The sequence below is a fragment of the Suricata suricatta genome, chromosome 11, assembly GCF_006229205.1.
Source record: "Suricata suricatta isolate VVHF042 chromosome 11, meerkat_22Aug2017_6uvM2_HiC, whole genome shotgun sequence".
NCBI classification, from domain to species: domain Eukaryota; kingdom Metazoa; phylum Chordata; class Mammalia; order Carnivora; family Herpestidae; genus Suricata; species Suricata suricatta.
In genome coordinates, this window is record NC_043710.1 from 12,779,156 (window position 1) to 12,800,381 (window position 21,226).

The 21,226-nt window shown below is 36.0% G+C and overlaps 1 protein-coding gene across 1 annotated transcript; it reads left to right on the forward strand.

Annotated features, from left to right (window-relative positions):
* Window positions 1-923: 923 nt before the first annotated feature.
* LOC115271951 (olfactory receptor 1009) lies at window positions 924-2,466 on the forward strand. Its single transcript, XM_029914929.1, has 2 exons — window positions 924-937; window positions 1,507-2,466. Exon 2 carries the CDS (start codon window positions 1,522-1,524, stop codon window positions 2,464-2,466), a length of 945 nt encoding a protein of 314 aa, XP_029770789.1. The 5' UTR covers window positions 924-937; window positions 1,507-1,521.
* The last annotated feature ends 18,760 nt before the right edge of the window (window positions 2,467-21,226 follow it).

Sequence of the window (21,226 nt, forward strand, 5' to 3'; positions counted from 1 at the left end):
AAGTAGGGCTGTGTCTAAAGGAGCCAACATCACAACATCAGAACAGTCTTATCCGCAAAGGTAGCACAGGGTCCTGTTTCATGAAAACTACAAAGGTAAGATAGATGAAGAGTGTTGTATCCAGACATCTATCATGTGGAGTTTTCTACTCGTTTTGGGAACTGAGACTCCTTTGCTCTGTCAGAATGACTTAGATATTCCAGACCCAGTGGGGCGTTTCATCTTGCTGATATAATTTCAAACAAAAATTGTAGATAGTCTGTTTTTTCAGAAAATAAAGTTTATCATTGAGTAATCAAGTATTTGTCACCCCCCAGTCCTCCACCAAATGTTGTTAGGACACTTTACAGCTGTAGCATATCTGTGGGAGAAATATCATTTTCTTAGAGCTAATTTTTACTATCTTAAAAGAAATGAATCTTAATAAATACATTAAAAATACATTAAGTGTGTTTTTTGACTGATCTAGGCATTTCTTCCCTTGTATAGTAAAGTCCAATAATTTATATATTTCTTCATATGAATCTTGAATTTTTTTTGTTAAGCTTATTTATGGCTATTTTATCAATTTGTATTGATGAATATAAGTTATTCCATTATAATTCACAGATAATTATTGTTGACTTCTTTTACACTGATCTTCTGCTACTTTGAATTCTTTCATTTTTTTCTAAAAAAATTATCTTATTGGTTGACTATTTTACTCTTTCTATGTGGATGACTATTTTGCTTGCAAATACTTATCTCTGTTTTCTAGGATTCTTACATCTTCTTTCTTTTTTTTATAGTTCAGTATTTTGGATGTGGTTCTTCAGTATAGTCTTAAATAGTACACACTGTGAGAATATATAGTTTGTGGTTATAGTGTGAATGTTCCCAGGGCTTACCCTGCACACATATAGTCTCTAGAAGCTAGAGGAACATCCTTTTCACCAAGGTAAGTAATTCCTTTTTGTCTCCAGCTTGGAAAGGCTTTTGGTTTTCTTTTTCTTTTTTTTCCCCTCTCCTTTCCTTTCCTTTCCTTTCCTTTCCTTTCCTTTCCTTTCCTTTCCTTTCCTTTCCTTTCCTTTCCTTTCCTTTCCTCTTTCCTCTTTCCTTTCTCCTTCCTTACTCTCTTCCATTATTCCTTCCTTCCTCCCTCATTCCTCTTTCTTTCTTTCCTTCCTTCTTTCTTCCTTCCTTCCTTGCCACATTTTATCAACTTGTTTAAAAAATTCTTTGGAAATAATTATAATGCATTTTATTTTAATATGTAAATGTAGTGAGTAATTCTATAGGTTTTCTAATGGTCACCCAATTCTTAGTTCCAATTTTCTCTTTAAAACATTTAAACCATATTGCTCTTAAGAGCTTTACTATATTTGTTTTGGTAGTTTTTAATTTAGTCTCTTTTTATACCAATGCTCCCAAATTGGACTGGTAGTTTCTTTTCTTGTGTGTTATCTTATGCGTTTAAATAATTTAAAGTTGTATGCATTATCAATGTTCTGTTTTTTCTCACTCTAGAGAACAGCACAACCAATGGCTGATGGGAACTACACAAGAATCACAGAGTTTATTTTCGTAGGCCTGAAGTACCATCCTCGGATACAAGTCTTCCTTTTCTTGCTCTTCTTACTTTTTTACCTTGTTACTATGACAGGAAACTTGGGTATGATTATTCTCATCCAGATAGATTCCCGCCTTCACACGCCCATGTACTTTTTTCTCAGTCACCTGTCCTTTGTGGACATCTGCTTTTCTTCAGTAGTGGGTCCCAAGATGCTCACTGACTTCTTCACTGAGAGGAAGGCCATCTCCTTCCTGGGCTGTGCCTTGCAGCAATGGTTCTTTGGGTTCTTTGTGGCCATTGAGTGCCTTCTCCTGGCATCCATGGCCTATGACCGCTATGTGGCCATCTGTAACCCGTTATTATATTCCATCGCCATGTCACAGAGACTCTGCATGCAGCTGGTGGTTGGACCCTATACTGTTGGGTTCCTGAGCACCATGACTCACACAACAGCTGCTTTCCGACTTCCCTTTTGTCGTTCCAACGTTATTAATCATTTTTTCTGTGACATGTCCCCCCTTCTTTCTCTGGTATGTGCTGACACCCGGATCAATAAATTGTTAGTTTTCATTGTGGCTGGGGCCGTACTGGTGGTCAGTAGTCTGACCATTATAATCTCCTATTTTTACATTCTCGCTGCCATCCTGAGGATCCGCTCTGGCGATGGGAGGCGCAAAGCCTTTTCCACCTGCTCCTCCCATCTGACAGCAGTGTCCCTCTTATACGGGACCCTCTTCTTTATCTATGTGCGACCAGGTGCAATTTTTTCTCTGGACATCAATAAAGTGGTGTCGGTGTTCTACACAGCGGTGATCCCCATGTTGAATCCTCTCATCTACAGCTTGAGAAATAAAGAAGTGAAAGCTGCCATGCACAGAACGGTTGTCAGGGGGAAGTTTTGCATCAGAAGTTAAATTTCTATCTGGAATACAAAATAGATAAAGAGAAAAGCTTCTAGACATGGTTAATTACCTGGTCATCATCTGAAGATGCTAAACAAATGTGCAGGAATTTGGCGTATAGCATCCTTGAAACCTTCAATATGACCTTTGTTTTAAAAACTATTTTTAAAGCCCCATTTTAATCATGTGTTTTTTGGATGATAAGAACAGTCACCAGAGTCAAAGTAATTCTACTTTCTCAAACATTTTCATTGTTGGGATTGAGATAAAAATATAGTGTTGGAATCATCTAGCTATTAAAGGTATGACACTAGTTGAACCAATATACGTGTCCAGACCAGGTGAGATTTATTGGAATGATACACATGTCCCCCAGGTCTAAACACAGAATTGGACATAGCAAACTGAGCAGGTTACTTAGGTACAAATAATTTCTTTAGAGCGACTCCTCCTATTTAAATATTTTGATGCCTCTTTTTTTTTTATTCTTGTCATCTAAGAAGACAATGTCATGATCACTGCAGAAAAGAAAACTGAAATAGACAAGCGGAAGGTGAACAAGACTGACAACACAAATCTTATATTTTTATTCTTCCACCAAGTGACAAATGACAAGAGAGATGCCTCTTTACATATTTGATTTTGAAGTTGTTCCAACTATTACTTTAATATTTGATATTTAGTTATTTCTATTTCTTTCAGACAAAAATAAATAAGTATTGTTTATTATACAAATTATAAATATAATGCAAACAGGTGAATGAGAGAACAAGAAAATTCTAAAAAAGTCAGAGGCAATAGTTGTTGAGAAGTCAGAGCTAAACTGAAATGCAGAAAATATATATCTTATTTTCATTTTCTTTTGTTGTTACAATTAAAAAATACAATAGAATAAAGTTTAAAATATTTTAATACTTTTTTGTCCCTCAGAAAACATTTGAGTGATTCAAGATGTATTATAATTATTTCAGGGAAGAGAAAATGATTTTTGAAAAGTGACTTTTGGTGCATGTTAGAGTTTGCGGGCATTTGAGCCCTGAGCATGCTGAGCATGATCTAAAAATATAAAATTTATCTCTAGATTATAGAAGACATAAGGGGAAAAGGTAGAGTAAAACGTGCCTCAGTAATGATACAGAGAGAGCTAGAATGTAAATTTATCTCAAGTCAGTGCCCTGATAAATTTCATGATGGAGTTTGCTGGAAACACTGATGCTTTCTTTGGCAGTATTGATGGAATCATGTGTCACAATCATCCCTTCTTGGGATCATGAACCTGTTTTGAATATTGCAATTTTTCTTGTTTTAAATTTATTTTATTTAATGATTTAGTTTTGAATTCTCCAGTTTGTTAGCATACAGTGTAGAGCTGGCTTCAGGAATGGAACCCAGTTATGACACCCAGTACTCATCCCGAAGAGTGCCCTCCTTAACTCCTGTCACCCATTCACCCATCCCCCCACCCTCCCACTCCCATCAACCTGCAGTTTGTTCTCTGTATTTAAGAGTCTCTTATGGTTTGCCTCCCTCTCTGTTTTTATCTTATTTTTCCTTCCTTTCCTCCATGTTCATCTGTTTTGCTTCTTAATTCCCCGCACATGAGCGAAGTCATATATTTATCTTTCTCCGACTTATTTTGCTTAGCATAATACACTCTAGTTCCATCCACATTGTTGTAAATAATGAGATTTCATTACTTTTGATTACTGAGTAGTATTCCATCATGTATATATACCACATCTTTTTATCTATTCATTGGTTGATGGGCATCTGCGCCCTTTCCATAACTTGACCATTGTTGACAGTGCTGCTATAAACATCGGGGTGCATGTGCCCCTGTGAATTAGCATATTTGAATCCTTTAGATTCCTAGTAGTGCAGTTGAATTGCTGGGTCATAGGGTAGTTCTGTTTTTAAGTTTTTGAGGAACCACCACACTATGTATAGTGCTCTACACTGCATAGCAGTTAGCAATGAGGTCATAGAGTGGTTTGTGTTCAGAGGGAGCGAGCACATTGTGGGGGCACCTGAATACTGAGACCATGAAATGATATACAGGTGAGGGACAGTCATGGTTTCAGTGAGGCAACTGTCTCAGACAGCGGGAATGAGTCACGGGCAAGGAAACGAGAGAAACGGAACCAGTGCCAATGTGATGCTCTGGAAAGGATTCAGATTTTAGCACAGAAACTTCTTCCATTTAATTTACACTATGTATTGAATTTTGAAACAGTTAATTAGATGAAGGCTGGGATCAACTGTCTCAAATGTATATGCTTGCGCTGGTTTTGAAATAAGTGAGTTCCCTTTCTCTTGCTGAAGGGAAAATTATCAATGTTTTAGGCTGTGACTTTACAGCACAGATCTTGTTACAGAGGAAGGTTCTTGAGCATTTCCTTCTTTGTTTTTTCCCCCTCTCCCATTGAGTGTTTTTCTTTCTTTTTTTTCAGGAATTTCTAAGTTTAATGCTACAGAGTACAAATACAAATCTGATCTGGTTTTTTTCCTATCATTTTGGAGTAGCAGAAGTATGCAACATTAAAAAAAAACAACACTACAACAAAATCTCCCCCAACCCTTTTCATCTGAGTTATTGGGATCAAGGTAGCTTTGCTTTAGCCTGGGGTCCATGGGGACTTTTGTGAGTCCCATGTTCCCTCTGGCATGAATGATAATGCACTTAACACCTCTGAAGCATTCTGGGAGAAGGATAGGGAGGGAAGGCCAAGGAATTCACTCATGGTCATTCAGTGGCCACTCTGCATATCAACACTAATTGATCCAAATCACAACCCAGCATCCCTCTCCCATAATACAGCTCTTGTAGCCTTGGGAAGCTGTAGTGATAAGAAATAGCGTGGGTCATAGGGTCTTAGATTTTCTTCATGTCATAATGTTGGGAGACACCATCAGACAAGTTCCACAACATTTTATGTCTCAATCAAATAATGGAAGTTTTAGAAATAATTTAAGAAAAAGTTTCAGTCAAAGGGGATGCAGAATTGCTTATAAGTCCCTGTACGTCTAAAATATCTTTTGCTGAAGAACCTGACCTTCAGAATGGAATGGGTGAGATCAGGTCTTCTTTCGGTGCTTAGAAATTCCCTGAAATCCATCGACATCATCTGTGTAAACATTGTACTTTGGCCAAGCCTCTTGCTATTTTGTGGGTGGCTCACCAAGAAATGGACCAAAAGGACACACTGAGTTGTAAGAGAGCCATCATCTGAACTCAGGGTGGTGGGTCAGTAACTGCAATCTCCTTGAATCTCACTTGAGCAATTTCAGAGCCAAATATAATGGGGCTAAAGGCAAATCTCGTGATGCTGATGGAAGAGCATTCTCATCATAACCCAGCAAGAGTTCCCACTGCATGTGTTGAGAGGCTTTCTGCCCTCCAGAGATTCTAGAAACCCCTTGGTTGTACCACTGTTTTTCAACGATGAGGCAAAAATAATTTTTTAATAGAGATGTTTCAGTTTACTTATGTTACTGTATAATTTAATATATAAATTCAATCAAAGAGTCATTGAACTAATAAGAATATAAATTATGTGCCTAAATTTAAAAAATGGATTTTGTTGTTATTGCTTAGGAAAAGCAATAAAAACAAATTTGGGAGGAGGAGTTTTAATTATTAGAATATTTGGAAAGCAGAGCACAAAGAAGATAAAAATCACGCAATGGCACTAATCACATGTAAAAACTGTGCCTACTGTGATACACTTATTTCAGACATTTTAAAATTTATGTATATTTGTATAGTATAGATAGAATTCAGATACATATAAATGTGTACAGTATGTTTTAAAGACAGTGAAATCTTGAAAAACATATATTTTTGTAATATGATTTTGTCCAAAAAGATAAACTATGTTAAATCTTTGGCTTATATTCTTCCAGTAATTTTCTGAGTGTGTGTATGTAATTTTATAAATTTACACATTAAATATTATCTTAGCCTGTTTTAAAAGAAATGATAAATCAAATATTCTTAAATAAACTGTTTTCTACTAAATATACTTCTCAAGAGGATTTTTAATTGCCAAAATAGTTTATAAATTTTTTTGATGGTTTTCATTTTTTTATTTCTACAACCAATTTTCCCTTATCATAAAAGTAATAACATCACAATGTTCAAGCCATTGTAATTTCTCAATAAGTATACTTTCTACTCACAATGATTGTAATTAGCAGAAAGCACAGTGATCTGGAATGGTTTTATACTTATATATTCATATACTGGCATAATTGACCAGATTCCCAGTTACCTCTGTTAACATCTTATCAACATTCAAATGCATTATTTTTTTTTTCACAGCAATACTTGCTGATTAGATGAGACTACTTAACCCAAGAGCAATACACATTACTTTAAATTTTAAAACTTTATTTGGGATCATACAAATGTCATGGTAAGTATATGTCCTTTTCACAATGTGGTCATTTCTACTTCCTGTGTGGAGACTACAGGGACAGTGAGCAAACGCAGTCCAGACAACCAACCTGAAAGGACAGTTACTTCTGAAACAGATTTACGTCATCCAAGTAAATATGAACAACAAAAACAAACCCTTGTGATTTTTTCAGATTTATTAATACCTCATACATACATACATGCACTGCTTTTAAGAGTTAAAAAGACAAATTGCCAACTGAAAGGAAATATAAGGAGACAAAAGGACCTACATGTTAAATGTACATATGACAGAGTTTCAGGGAAGAAAAGGGCTATTTCTTTAAGGGAAAAGACATGAAAAAGAAATTAAAGTATCTTTCGCTTGCACCAAAAGTCAGTCCCTGGTTCTCGCATGAATATTTGCATTTTAAGCAAAAGTCATTACTTTCATTCAAACCACAGCAACTTTAACAATGACAATAAGTGTTGACTCCTAATTGGTAGCAGTATCAAGTTCTGAGGATATAGCAGTGAATATGAGAGGCAAAGACCCTTCCTCTATAGGGAATATATTTGGAAATAGAGATGTTTATAAATAAAGGAAAATTAGCTAGGGGTCAGTACTATTAAAAATAGTACTATAAAAAATAGCATAATAGGATGGAGGACATCCTGATGGACCCATTTGAAATGGATCTTTGGAGAAACAGAGAGAAAGGCTTAAAGAAGATGTCTGGAAAAAGAAAGAGATGCCTCTTCCACACGTTTCTATCCTCTACCAATGTGAGAAACTATGCAAAGAGAACCCCATTTTTTAACATGCTTAGATTTGTGTATGTGTAGGAGAGGTAAGAGGGAGGGTAAGAGGGAGGAGAGAGAGAGAAAGAATTTAGATGGAAATGACCCAGTTATATTCACCTTTCACAAGGAAGATTACATAGTGCAAAATGCAAAATAAGAAGCAATATCTAATAATACAGAAAATGTAAATAAATATTTCTTAATATACTCTAGGAAATGGAGATAACATTATGTAGGGGGCTTTATTATTATCAAATTAAGAAATAGGATACAGATAAGTGCTTAGAAGTTTGTGACTGATAGTTGTAAAGTTATTTTTGCTAGTTTAGTAAAATTTTTATATGAGCATTTGTATAGATGGTAAAAAAGGCATAGAGGACTGTCTGCTCCTGATCAAATTTTCTAAAATTTTAGTAACCTAAAAAAAGACAAACGTTTCCTTCTCACATGTCCTGAAGAGAAACTACTTCTTTCTAACTAGAGTCCAGCACAATATCTGATAGAGGAAGTGATTCAGGATACGTTTCTTTACTCCATCTGAGGTCATTTTGAAAGGAACGTGATGAAGTTTCATTAATTTTTAAGGCTGATATTAGTTTTTATCCAATTTCATGTTAATAAAGATTCCCTCAAAATGACCTTATATCCTGATTTCTTAAAAACCTGGTTTTAAATATTTAATATTACTTTAGAACCAGCGGATGAAGGTTTGTTTTACACTATGTGCTTTAATACCACCACATGAACAATTTCACATTACTTATGAAATGTATTTTATCTTCTTTTTCATTTTTTAGTTGCCTATTAGCATGGTCTCAGCGTCTATAGGATGTATTCAAATAAAAGGTAGATAGCTTTCCTTAGTGAGATAATATTAAGAATTTCTCCTCAAAGCATAGCTAAATGTGGCCATTAGATGGCAGCATAAGCTTATCCACGACAATAATTTTGTCCACTAAAGTTTCCTTTAATAATTGAAAGCATTATTGGAGAAGCCAAGATGGTGAACAGCATGGAAGTTTTTTTCTGTCTTGCATGCTTGAAATACAGCCAGATCAACACTAAACCATCCTGCACACCTAGAAAACTAATTTGAGGATTAACACAACAATCTGCACAACCTGAACCACAGAACTCAGGAGGTCCATGGAGCGGTGAGGAGAACTGGGGGAGAGAGGAGACGCGGAGGGCAGGGAGCTGTTTTAGCTGGTGGAGAGGGGATGGAGACAGGGGAGTATGGGAAAAGCACCCCCCAAAAAAGCAGCTGGAGAGAAACTGGAATAAAGGTGGAAACAGCCACAGGGACTGAACTAAAAAGGGAGAAAAGAAAAAGGAGAGGGCTTAAATTCCAGTAAGACTATATATAAATGGGTGGAGCACAGAGTCTGAAACTCCACAAATCAAATACCTAGTGGTGCTCTGGTGGGAAGGGTGAATTCCTAGGAAAAGAGTGGGTCTGGGAAGTCCTCTGGCCAAGCGAGATTTTCCATAATCCTGGAAATGCTGTTGGTACACAATAGGGTAAACTTTTTCTGGAACAGGCTGGCATCTAGCTGAAAGTTTCTGGACATTGGAAGCAGCAGGGTCTTACTAGCATTCCTGGGTGTGGCTGGCATTTGGCCGTTGCTCAGTGAGACCATCCCCCAGAGGATCTGAGCCGGTCAAAGCCTTAGTCCCTCAGAAGTGAGGGGTCAGGAAATAGAGCTCCATCTCAGATAAAACTCAGGAGTGAGATGCCTCCTGGCAACCTGATGACATGGTTACAAACAGTGTAAAAGTGGACTGAAACTGAAGACAAATAATGGGTGTGCAACTCTCTGTCGGGAAGAACACAGTGTTCTGATACTAGAATGGATTCCTGGGTGACACCATTTTTACCCTGCTGATGCATGCACATACACACCAACAGGTGCAATGACAATCCATCCCAGTAAGCTAAGCAGCACCATTTAGCAAAGAACAGAGCCCCTACACTAAGCCCGGCCTAACTGAGCCAACCTCACCCTTCAGGAACACCATAAGTTTCTCCGCCTGCTTAGTATATGGACTATAAAATGCTTCGTAGTGTGACTTCAAGGGGAAAACGATGTAATATCAATCATATTTCAGTCTGTTCATTGGTCCATCTATTCAATTTTCTTTTTGCTTTCTTTTCATTTCTTTCTTTTTAATTGAGTACAGAAAGATAATAAAAATTTTATTTTTATTTTCAATTTTTATTAAAAATATTTCCTTTATTTTTTCAACTAAATTTTCTACTTTTTCATAAATTTTTCAAATTCTATTTTACTTTCATAATTTCAAGTTATTATATTTCATTGTACTTATTTTCTCAAATTTTCAAACTATTTTGTTTGTTTGTTTTTTGTTTTTGTTTTGTTTCCTTTTTCCTTTCTTATTCTTTTTCTCTTTTTTTCTCTAATCAGTCAAGCTCCTTTCAATAACCAGACCAAAACACCGAGTACCTACCATTACTCATTTGATTTTGTGTGTGTGTGTGTGTGTGTGTGTGTGTGTATGGTTTTTAATTCTTTAATTTATTTTTTTCCCATTTGTCTCTAATCAATCAAGCTCCTTTCAAAAACGAGACCACAACACACCTAAGATCTAGCATCATTTATTTGATTTTGTGTGTGTGGAGATGTTGTTTTTACTTTTTTAATTTTGTTTTTCCCTTTTTTCTCTAATCAATATCCATTCAATAACCAGACCAAAGCACACCTAGGATCTAGCATCATTTATTTTTCTTTGTGTGTGTGTGTAGTTTTCAATTTTTTAATTAAACATTTTTTACCTTATTAATTCCTTTTCTTCTTTTAAAATAACAAAACCAAGGAATTCACCTGAAAAGAAAAAGCAGAAAGAAACATCAGCCAGGGACTTAACTGACACAGATACAAGCAAGATGTCTGAACCAGAATATAGAATCAGGATGATAAGAATACTAGTTGGGGTTGAAAACAGATTAGAATCTCTCTCTATGGAGATAAAAGAGGAAGAAGCTAGTCAGGATGAAATAAAAAATGTTGTAACTGAGCTGCAATCTTGAATGGATGCCACGGCAGCAAGGATGGATGAGGCAGAACAGTTAAACAGCGATATAGAGGACAAATATATGGAGAATAATGAAACAAAAAAAGAGTGAGAGCAAAGCCAAAGAGAGTGATTTAAGAATAAGAGAAATCAGTGACTCATTACAAAGGAACAACATTAGAACCATAGACGTCCCAGAAGATGAAGAGAGAGAAAAAGGTGTAGAAGGGTTATGTGAGCAAATCATAGCAGAAAACTTTCTTAACCTGGGTAAAGACACAGAAACCAAAATCCAGGAAGCACAGAAGACTCCCACAAGATTCAACAAAAACCACTATCAACAAGGCATATCATAGTCAAATTCACAAAATGCTCAAGCAAGGAAAGAATCATGAAATCAGCAAGGGAAAAAAATCTTTACCCTACAAAGGAAGACAGATTAGGTTTGCAGCAGACCTATCCACAGAAATTTGGAAGGCCAGAAAAGAGTGGCAGGATATATTCAATGTGCTGAATCAAAAAAATATGCAGCCAAGAATCTTTATTTATCAAGGCTGTCATTCAAAATAGAAGAGGATAAAAAGTTTCCCAGACAAACAAAAATTAAAGGAGTTCATGACCACTAAACCAGCCCTGCAAGAAATTTTAAGGGGTCTCTAAGAGGGAAAAAAAAAAGACCAAAAGCAACAAAGACTAGAAAGGACTAGAGAACACTATGGGAAACTCCAATTCTACAAGAAACATAATGGCAATAAACTCATATCTTTTAGTACTCACTCTAAACATCAGTGAACTAAATGCTCCAATCAAAAGACATAGACAGACACATGGATAAGAAAACAAGATCCATTTATATGTTTTTTACAAGAGACCCACTTTAGACCTAAAGGCTGTCGTTCAGATTAAAAGTAAAAGGACGGAGACCCATCTCTCATGCTGATGGTCACCAAAAGAAAGCCAGAGTAGCCATATTTATATCAGACAATCTAGACATTAAAATAAAGACTGTAACAAGAGATGAAGAAGGGCAGTATATCATAATTAAGGGATCTATCCACCAAGAAGACATAATAATTGTAAACATTGATGCTTCAAATGTGGAACCACCCAAATATATAAATCAATAAATCTCAAACATAATGAAACTCATTGATAATAATACCATGATAATAGGAGATGTCAACACCCCACTTACAGCAATGGACAGATCATTTAATCATAAAATCAACAAGGAAACAATGGCTTTGAATGACACACTGGACCAGATGGACTTAACAGATATATTCAGAACATTTCATCCTAAAGCAGCGGAATATACATTCTTCTCCAGTGCACATGAAACATTCTTCAGAAAAGATCACATACTGAGACACAAATCAGCCCTCAACAAGGACAAAAAGATGGAGATCATACCATACATATTTTCAGACAACAATGCTATGAAGCTTGAAATCAACCACAAGAAAAAATTTAAAAAGATAACAAATAATTGGAGATTAAAGAACACCCTACTAAAGAACAAATGGGCTAACCACAAAGTTAGAAGGAAATTAAAAAGTACATGGAAGCCAATTAAAATGATAACACCACAATCCAATACCTATGGGATGTAGCAAAGGCAGTAATAAGAGGAAAGTATATAGCAATCCAGGTCTGAGGAAGATCTCAGATACACAACCTAACCTTACACCTCAAAGAGCTGGAAAGGGAACAGCAAATAAAACCCCAAACCAGCATAAAGCAGGAAATATTAAAGACTAGACCAGAAATTAATGCTATTGCAACCCTAAAAACAGTAGAACAGATCAATAAAACCAGAAGTTGATTCTTTGAGTTAACAAAATTGATAAACCCCTAGCCAGTTTGACCAAAAAAGAAAAAGAAAATGACCCGAATAAATTAAATCAAGAGGGAAGGAGGAGAAATCACAACCAAAACAGCAGAAATAAAAACAATAATAAGAGAATATTATGAGCAACTATACACCAATAAAATGGGAAATCTGAAAGAAATAGACAAATTCCTAGAAACATATAAACTACCAAAACTGAAACAGGAAGAAACAGAAAATTTGAATGGACCCATACCAGTAAAAAAATTGAATTAGTAATAAAAAATCTCCCAAAAAACAAGAGTCCAAAGCCAAATAGCTTTCTAGGGAAATTCTACCAAACATTTAAGGAAGAGTTAACAGCTATAATCTTGAAGCTGTTCCAAAAAACAGAAATGGAAGAAAAACTTTCAAACTGTTTCTATGAAGCCAGCATTACCTTGATTCCAAAGCCAAAGGCTCCACTAAAATAAAGAACTATAGACCAATTTCTCTGATGAACATGGATGCAAAAATCCTCAACAAGATATTAGCCACTCAGATCCAAGAATACATCAAAATAATTATTCACCACAACAAAATGAGATTTATACCTGGAATGCAGGGCTGATTCAATATCTGCAAAGCAATCACTATGATTCATCACATCAATAAAAGAAAGGACAAGAACCACATGATCTTCTCAAAAGATGCAGAGAAAGCATTTGACAAAATATAGTACCCTTTCTTGATAAAAACCTTAAGAAAGTAGGGATAGAAGAATCATACCTCCAGATCATAAAAGCCACATGTGAAAGACCCAATGCTAATATCATCCTCAATGGGGAAAAACTAAAAGGTTTACTCCTAAGATCAGGAACAGACAGAGATGTGCATTCTTGGCACTGTTATTCAACATAGTTTTGGAAGTCTTAGCCTCAACAATCAGGCAACACAAAGAAATAAAAAGGCATCCAAATTGGCCAGGAGGATGTCAAATTTTCACTCTTTGTAGATGACATACTCTATATGGAAAACCCAAAAATGCACCAAAACACTGCTAAAACTGATGCAGAAATTCATCAAAGTTGTAGGTTATAAAATCAATGCACACCAACAATGAAGCAACAAAAAGACAAATCAAGGAATCCATCCCATTTACAATTGCACCAAAATAATAAAATACCTAGGAATCAATCTAACCAAAGAGATGACAAATCTATACACTGAAAACTATAGAAAGCTTATGAAAGAAATTCCAGAAGACACACAAAAACAGTGGAAAAATATTCCATGCTCCTGGATAGGAAGAGCAAATATTGTTAAAATGTCAATAATACCCAAAGCAATCTACATATTCAGTGCAATAGATATCAAAATAACACCAGCATTCTTCACAGAGCTAGAACAAACAATCCTAAAATTTGTATGGAACCAGAAAAGACCCTGAATAGCCAAAGTAATCTTGAAAAAGAAAAGCAAACCAAGAAGGCATCACAATCCCAGACTTCCAGCTGTGTTACAAAGTGGTAATCATCAAGACAGTCTGGTACTGGTACAAAAACAGACACTCAAGTAGAGAATAGAGAACCCAGAATTGGACCCACAAACGTATGGCCAACTCATCTTTGACAAAGCAGGAAAGAATATCCAATGGAATAGAAACAGTCTTTTCAGCAAGTAGCACTAGGTAAACTGGATGGCAACATGCAGAAAAATGATCCTGGGTCACTTTCCTCCACCATACACAAAAATAAACTCAAAATGGATGAAAGACCTAAATGTAAGATAGGAAGTCATCAAAATCCTCGAGGAGAAAGCAGACAAGAACTTCTTTGACCTTGGCCTCAGCAACTTCTTACTCAACACATCTCCAGAGGCAAGGGAAACCAAAGCAAAAGTGAACTATTGGGACCTCATCAAAATAAAAAGGTTCTGCACAGCAGAAGAAACAATCAGCAAAACTAAAAGGCAATCAACGAAATGGGAGAAGATATTGGCAAACGACATACCAGATAAAGGGTTGGTATCCAAAATCTATAAAGAACATTTCAAACTCAACACTCCCAAAAACAAATAATCCAGGGAAGAAATGGGCTAAAGACATGAATAGACACTTCTCCAAAGAAGACATCCAGATGGCTAACAGACATATGAAATGGTACTCAATATCACTCATCATCAGGGAAATACAAATCAAAACCACAATGAGATACCACCTCACACCCGTCAGAATGACTAAAAGCAACATGTCAGGCAACAGCAGATACTGGCAATGATGGGGAGAAAGATCTCTTTTGCACTGCTGGTGGGAATGCAAACTAGTGCAGTCACTCTGGAAAACAGTATGGATATTCCTTAAAAAATTAAAAATAGAGACTACCCTATGACCCAGCAATTGCAGTACTAGGTATTTATCCAAGGGACACAGGTGTGCTGTTTCAGAGGGACAATGCACCCCAATGTTTATAGCAGCGCGATCGACAATAGCCAAAGTATGGAAAGAGCCCAAGTGTCCAACAATGGATGAACGGATAAAGATGTAGTGGTAGATATATACAATGGAGTATTACTCACCAATCAAAAAGAATGAACTCTTACCATTTGCAACTACTAGAGGGTATTATGCTGAGAAAAATTAGTCAGAGAAAGACAAATATCATATGACTTCACTCATATGAGGACTTTAAGATACAAAACAGATGAGCATAAGGGAAGGGAAGCAAAAATAATATAAAAACAGGGAGGGGGACAAAAACTTAGGAAACTCTTAAATCTAGAGAACAGACAGAGGGTTACTGGAGGGGTTGTGGGAGGGGGATGGGCTAAATCAGTAAGGGGCATTAAGAAATCTACTCTTGAAATCATTGTTGCACTATATGCTAACTTGGATGTAAATTAAAAAATAATAAAAATAACATAAAATAAGTTAAGAAAACCCTGAAATCTCCACCCCCCCCAAAATTTTAAAAAATAACAAATAAAAAACAAAAAAATTAAAAAAGCAGAAAGCTTTATTAAGATAGGAATCTTGGAAAAAGCTTTCAAAAGTCTGAAAATTAATTTTGAGGGGCTGTGAAATCATAGATACATTTTGTGTGTTTGGGCCTGTGTACACTTGTCCCAGTCATCCATGGTTTTGCTTTCTCAGAATTTAGTTACTGCAGTAAATTACCCTCAGGAAGCAGATGATCCTGTCTTTCTAATGTATTGTCAGATCAATAATAACCTAATGTTGTGCCTCAAAACCCATGACATTCACTTCACTTCCCATTGTGTAAACATTACATCATATCATTGTATATCACTGCAAGAAGGAGGGTGAGTTTATTAAAATAAGATATTTTGAGGAAGAGATCACATTCATATAACTTTTTTTACAGTGTATTGTATAATTGTTTTATTTTGTTATCCTTTCCTGTCATTAATTAAATGAATTAATTAATTGCTGTGCCTATTTAAAAAAATTTTTAAACTATTTATTTATTTATTTATTTATTTATTTATTTATTTATTAAGAGAGAGAGAGAAAGAGAGTGAGAGAGCATGCACACAGGGGAGGGGCAGAGAGAGAGGGAGAAAGAGAACACCAAGCAGACTTTGCAGTGTCAGCACAGAGTCTGATGTTGGGCTCAAACTCAGGAACCATGAGATCATGATCTGAGCTGAAATCAAGTGTTAGACGTTTAACCCAGGCGCCTCTTGCTGTGCCTAATTTATAAACTAAACTCTATCACAGTTATGTATGTATAAGAATAAAGGGGTTGATAGAGGGTTTAGTACTATGCAGTTTCAGGCTCCACTGGGGGTCTTAGAACATATCCCCTGCCAATAAAGAGGGACTACTGTACTTTATACGGGAGCTCTCAGAAGATTCTTTAATATTCATTGCACATAAAAATGTAACATCCCTGATCTATTCTAACATTCTTACCTTTGAAATTTTGGAAATGAGGTATACATATTAATAATAGCAATGGGGTCATTGCAGGTTTTGAAATTTAGTGGTGTGATTGCTTCAAATGGCAGATGTCAGAAGGACGCATCTTTATGGAGGAGATCATGTTTCAGCAAAAACTGCATAAATATGAAATATTTTTCAATATCCACCTGATATTATTATAGCAAAATACACAAAATATTATTTTTTATTAATTTATCATTATTGTCAGGTAAAATATGCAAATCTTTTCCATCATAGGGTGATTGTTCTGTGATAAAGCTTAACATAGTTTGTACCTTTCCTTCCTTTGCTCAGGTTTCCTTGCCTAATATTATTCATTTAGGTTAAGAAGAAAATCTTTTAAGAGCACACAAATATATATTAAAAATAAACCTAATTATTTACCTTTTCTTTGACAAATGGGTTTGTCTTATGAAGTTGAAATTCCAACTATAGGCAATAGTAATTACATCAGTATAGTTAAAAATAAATTATCTTAGGTCTTTATGACCTCAGAAAGTAATTTTAATTGGAATTTAATTGACATATATTATTATACTATGTTGGGAACCGGTCGTTCCTGGGCTATTGACAAAGTTCCTCCTGAGATCAGGAGATAGTGCGCTCAGCACTCCACTTACGGGGACCCCACAGGCAGTTGGGGACTTTCCATCGCCGCCGGTTGATTGTCTTGGCCTTATCGTATACATAGACCTCCTCTGAGTCATCGGTACTTTTCCACTCTCTGGCCCTATTCCCGCCAATGCTACAGCCAATCGCATTTAGCTAAGTTTCCCCAGGAGCCGAAGGAACCTCCCCTCTCCCTTTGTCCTATGTATACCCTCATGTGACTTTCAATAAACGGACTTGATCAGCAACTGCAGACTTGTCCCCTTGTCTCCTTTCGTCCACTCACCCCTCCCCCACAGGAACCGTTCGAAAAAGGATCGCGGGCCGACTCAATACTAGTTCTAGGTGTGCAATATAATAATTTGCTCTACGTGTGTATTGCAGAATGGTTACCACAAGTTTTTTACATCTATAGCAGAGAGTTACAATTTATTTTTTTAAATAACTTTTAAGAGCTATGCTTTTAACAAGTTTCAAATATACATACAGTATTATTGATGATAGTCTTCATGCTGTCATTACATCCCCAGGGTGTATTTATCTTATAACTCATTTTGTTCACCTTTCCAACCCCTGCCTCTGGCAGTTATCAAACCACTGATCAATCACTTCTCTCTGCCTCTGAGTTTTTGTTTTTGTTTCGTTTTGTTATTTTAGATTCCACATATAAGTGAAATCACACAGTATTTATCTTTCTTTGAGTCATTGCAGGAAGTAAATTTTATTTTATTTTTTAAAGAGAGAGAGATCACAAATGGGGAGGGGAAGAGAGAGATAGGATCTTCTTTTTTTTTTTTTAACTTATTTTCATATTATTTTTGAGAGACAGACAAAACATGAGTGGGGAAGGGTCAGAGAGAGAGGGAGACACAGAATTTGAAGCAGGCTTCAGGCTCTGAACTGTCAGCACAGAATCTGATGGGAGGCTTGAACTCATGAACTGTGAGATCATTACCTGAGGCAAAGTTGGACACTTACCTGACTGAGCCACCCAGGCGCCCAGAGAGTGAGATAGAATCATAAGCAGATTCTACACCCAAAACGAATCCAACACAGGGCTCAATCTCATGACCATGAGATCATATCCTGAGCCAAAGTCAAAAGCTGGACACCTAACTGATTGAACCATCCAGATGCCTCAGAAAGTAAATTTTAAGGGATATCTTAGAAATATATACTTTAAAGATTCAAATGAGTTTCACATAAGGAACTTAAAATACATGATAAGCAAAATGTGAAGAATTAAAATACTAATTTTCATTTAAATTAATACATAAAATTGCAAAAAATAGAAAATACAAATATTATTACAGAACTGGCATTAACCAGTCCTTCAAACGAAAGAAGTTTAACCACTCATCAGAAAGACAGTAAACAGGGCCGAAGTCCCTCCTCAAATCCTAACTAATGACCAATGCTTGTTGTAGAAATTTTACCTATGAAAACACACATATAAAAATCCTTAGCAATATTAAACCTATGAACTTACACTGCTACACAATAAAAGATTATTATCCAGACAACTCAAAGGAAGCACATAGTTTTCAAATGAAATAGCAAAGAAATCAGAAAAGTTTAAAAAAAAATTTGGATTTTCTAGAAGGATCTCAGATGTGTTTATTTCTGTGAGAACACACAAAAAAATCATGAAAAAGATCCACTACTAGGTATTTATCTAAAGGATAAAAAAAATGATTCAAAGGGATACATGTTTATAGTGGCATTATCAATTATGCCCAATTATGGAAAAAACCCACAGGTTCATCGACTGATGAATGGATAAGAAAGACATGGTATATAAAATGGATTATTACTCAGCCATCAAAAAGAATGAAATTTTGCCATTTGCAATGATGTGAATGGAGCTAGAGAGAATGATACTAAGTGAAATAAGTCAGAGAAAGACAAATACTATATGATTTTGCTTATATGAGGAATTAGAAAAAACAAAATAGATGAACATAGAAGGGAAAAAAGAGGCAAACCAAGAAACAGTCTCTTAACTATAGAAAACAAATTGAGAGTTGTTGGTGGGGAGTTTGAGGGGATGGATTAAATGGGAGACGGGTTAAATGGGAGGGCACTTGTTGTGATGAACATTGTTCGTTATACGTAAGTGATGAATCTCTAAATTTTACTCCAGAAACTAGTATTACACTCTATGTTAACTAACTGAATTTAAATAAAAACTTAAAACTAAAGGGGAAAAAAAGAAATAAAAGCATAAATCTAAATGGTTTTCAGGGGTGAAATGGAATGGTCTTTATATGTAGAGTTAACCAGAAGTTACTATCAAAGATTAAGATTTCATGGGAAAATTTATATTAAAGGATACAGCAGCATGCTAAGAATTTCAAAACAAATCCAAGAAAACCTTCTGGAATAAGGAGGCTGTGTTGCACGCAGAAGGGCTTACACTTCCCCTCGTTCAGATGGAACCTGTATTGACTGTTTTGTCAGCTGATGAGGTTTGTGTTGCAAACCCAATGCTGAAGCACTTTGTTTTATTGGTTTTTATTCTTTTCTTGGCAATGAGAAATGTATTTCCCTTGCCATATACTAACAGTTCAGATATAATGTCGGGCTAAAAAGTTTACTGCCCCGTTAATGCGTTCTCAGAAATTCTCTTCCAGCCCTTGCTTGCAGTGGTTAAACTTTAAAAAAAATTTTTTTTTAATGTTTTTTAAATTTATTTTTGAGAGACAGAGAGAGACAATGTGAGCAGGGGAGGGTCAGATAGAGAGGGAGATACAGAATCCCAAGACAAGCTCCAGGCTTTGAGCTGTCAACACAGAGCTCAGTGTGGGGCTCGAATCCATGAACTGTGAGAGCATGACCCTAGCTGAAGTCGGACGCTTAACCAACTGAGCCACCCAGGCACCCTATGCAATGGTTAAACTCTTTGTATGGTTTGAATGAAGTCCCAGGAAAATTAATTTACTTAGCAACATGTGGTAAATGTTATGTTGGAGAAAAGTTCATTTTCCACATTCTTTGCCCTTGCCCCCAAGATATGAAGGCAAAAGAGAGAGGAGCAAAGAGAGTGAGGGTTGTCCAGTGGCCCACCCTCTCTGTGCTTCTTCAGTTTCCCAAGAGTTCCACAGAGCTTCCTGATTAGGCTGAATATAGAAACAGAGAAGAGACTATATCCAGTTAAAAACAATATAAAATGATCAGCAAGCAGATCTCATTGGACTTACTTAGGATCTGAAGCAAAACTTTGATTGCGGTTTTCCCTTAGTGGTTCATTCCCAAGACAGGGTAGACTTTGGGGACAGAACATCTTCCATATCAACCATAAAGTAAAGATGATGCAACTAGTTCAGGAACTTTTATCTAATTGATGAAGACTCTGAATACATTTTACAGTAAATGGATATTCCATATTTCTTCTTGGAAGAAAATAAACAGTAAAACCAAATGACTGTTGAAATTTCTGACCTATTGTGCATGTGAAGGTGTCCTTATTAAGGGGAGGGATGGAACCTGACAAACTCGGCTTAGTTTTACTGTAGCTCTTTGTGTCGTCTTTAAAGAAGAGAGAGCCCATTAGAACGTAAGTTGAGAACTTCTTAATCATTTTCTGCTCTTTCTACCTGATTTTTAACAAGTTCAAGAGAACACGCATTATTTTAAATTGAATGAAAATAAATTATATATTTGGATTTGTGGCCAGGATTAATATGATTCTCATCTTTGTTGCATTATGGAGAAAGATCTAAGAAGAGATCATTCATGGAGAGACAAGCTTATTTTGCAACTGGATCAAAATATAGCCATGTAAGTATAAAATGGGACAGAGATTAGCAGTGGAAGAAAGGAAAAAACACTAAATTCAGCTCACATCCCTGTCTCTACTCTTGCTAAGGGAAGGTTATCATAAGTTGTGGTGGTATTATATTATCCTGCTGCTCTGAACATGAGGGCTGGCTGTGTTCCCTGCACTGTGTAGTTTGATCTTTAAGGAGCACTGCATTCTATTCTAAGCACCACATGCAGCAGAGAAACTGAGAAATTAAGATGTGCATGGATGGCTTGGGTAGATTTAGAAGCCACAGCTGACAAGGCATTGTCCTGAAGTTTTGGGCAACTGTCAAGTGGAAGACTGAGATACAGTGTATGATGGACCCTGAAGAAGTTCCTAGACTCTTGAAGA

Bases quoted from the DNA above. Each gene is read 5' to 3' on its own strand.
- LOC115271951 (XM_029914929.1), top strand. From the start codon at position 1,522: ATGGCTGATGGGAACTACACAAGAATCACAGAGTTTATTTTCGTAGGC.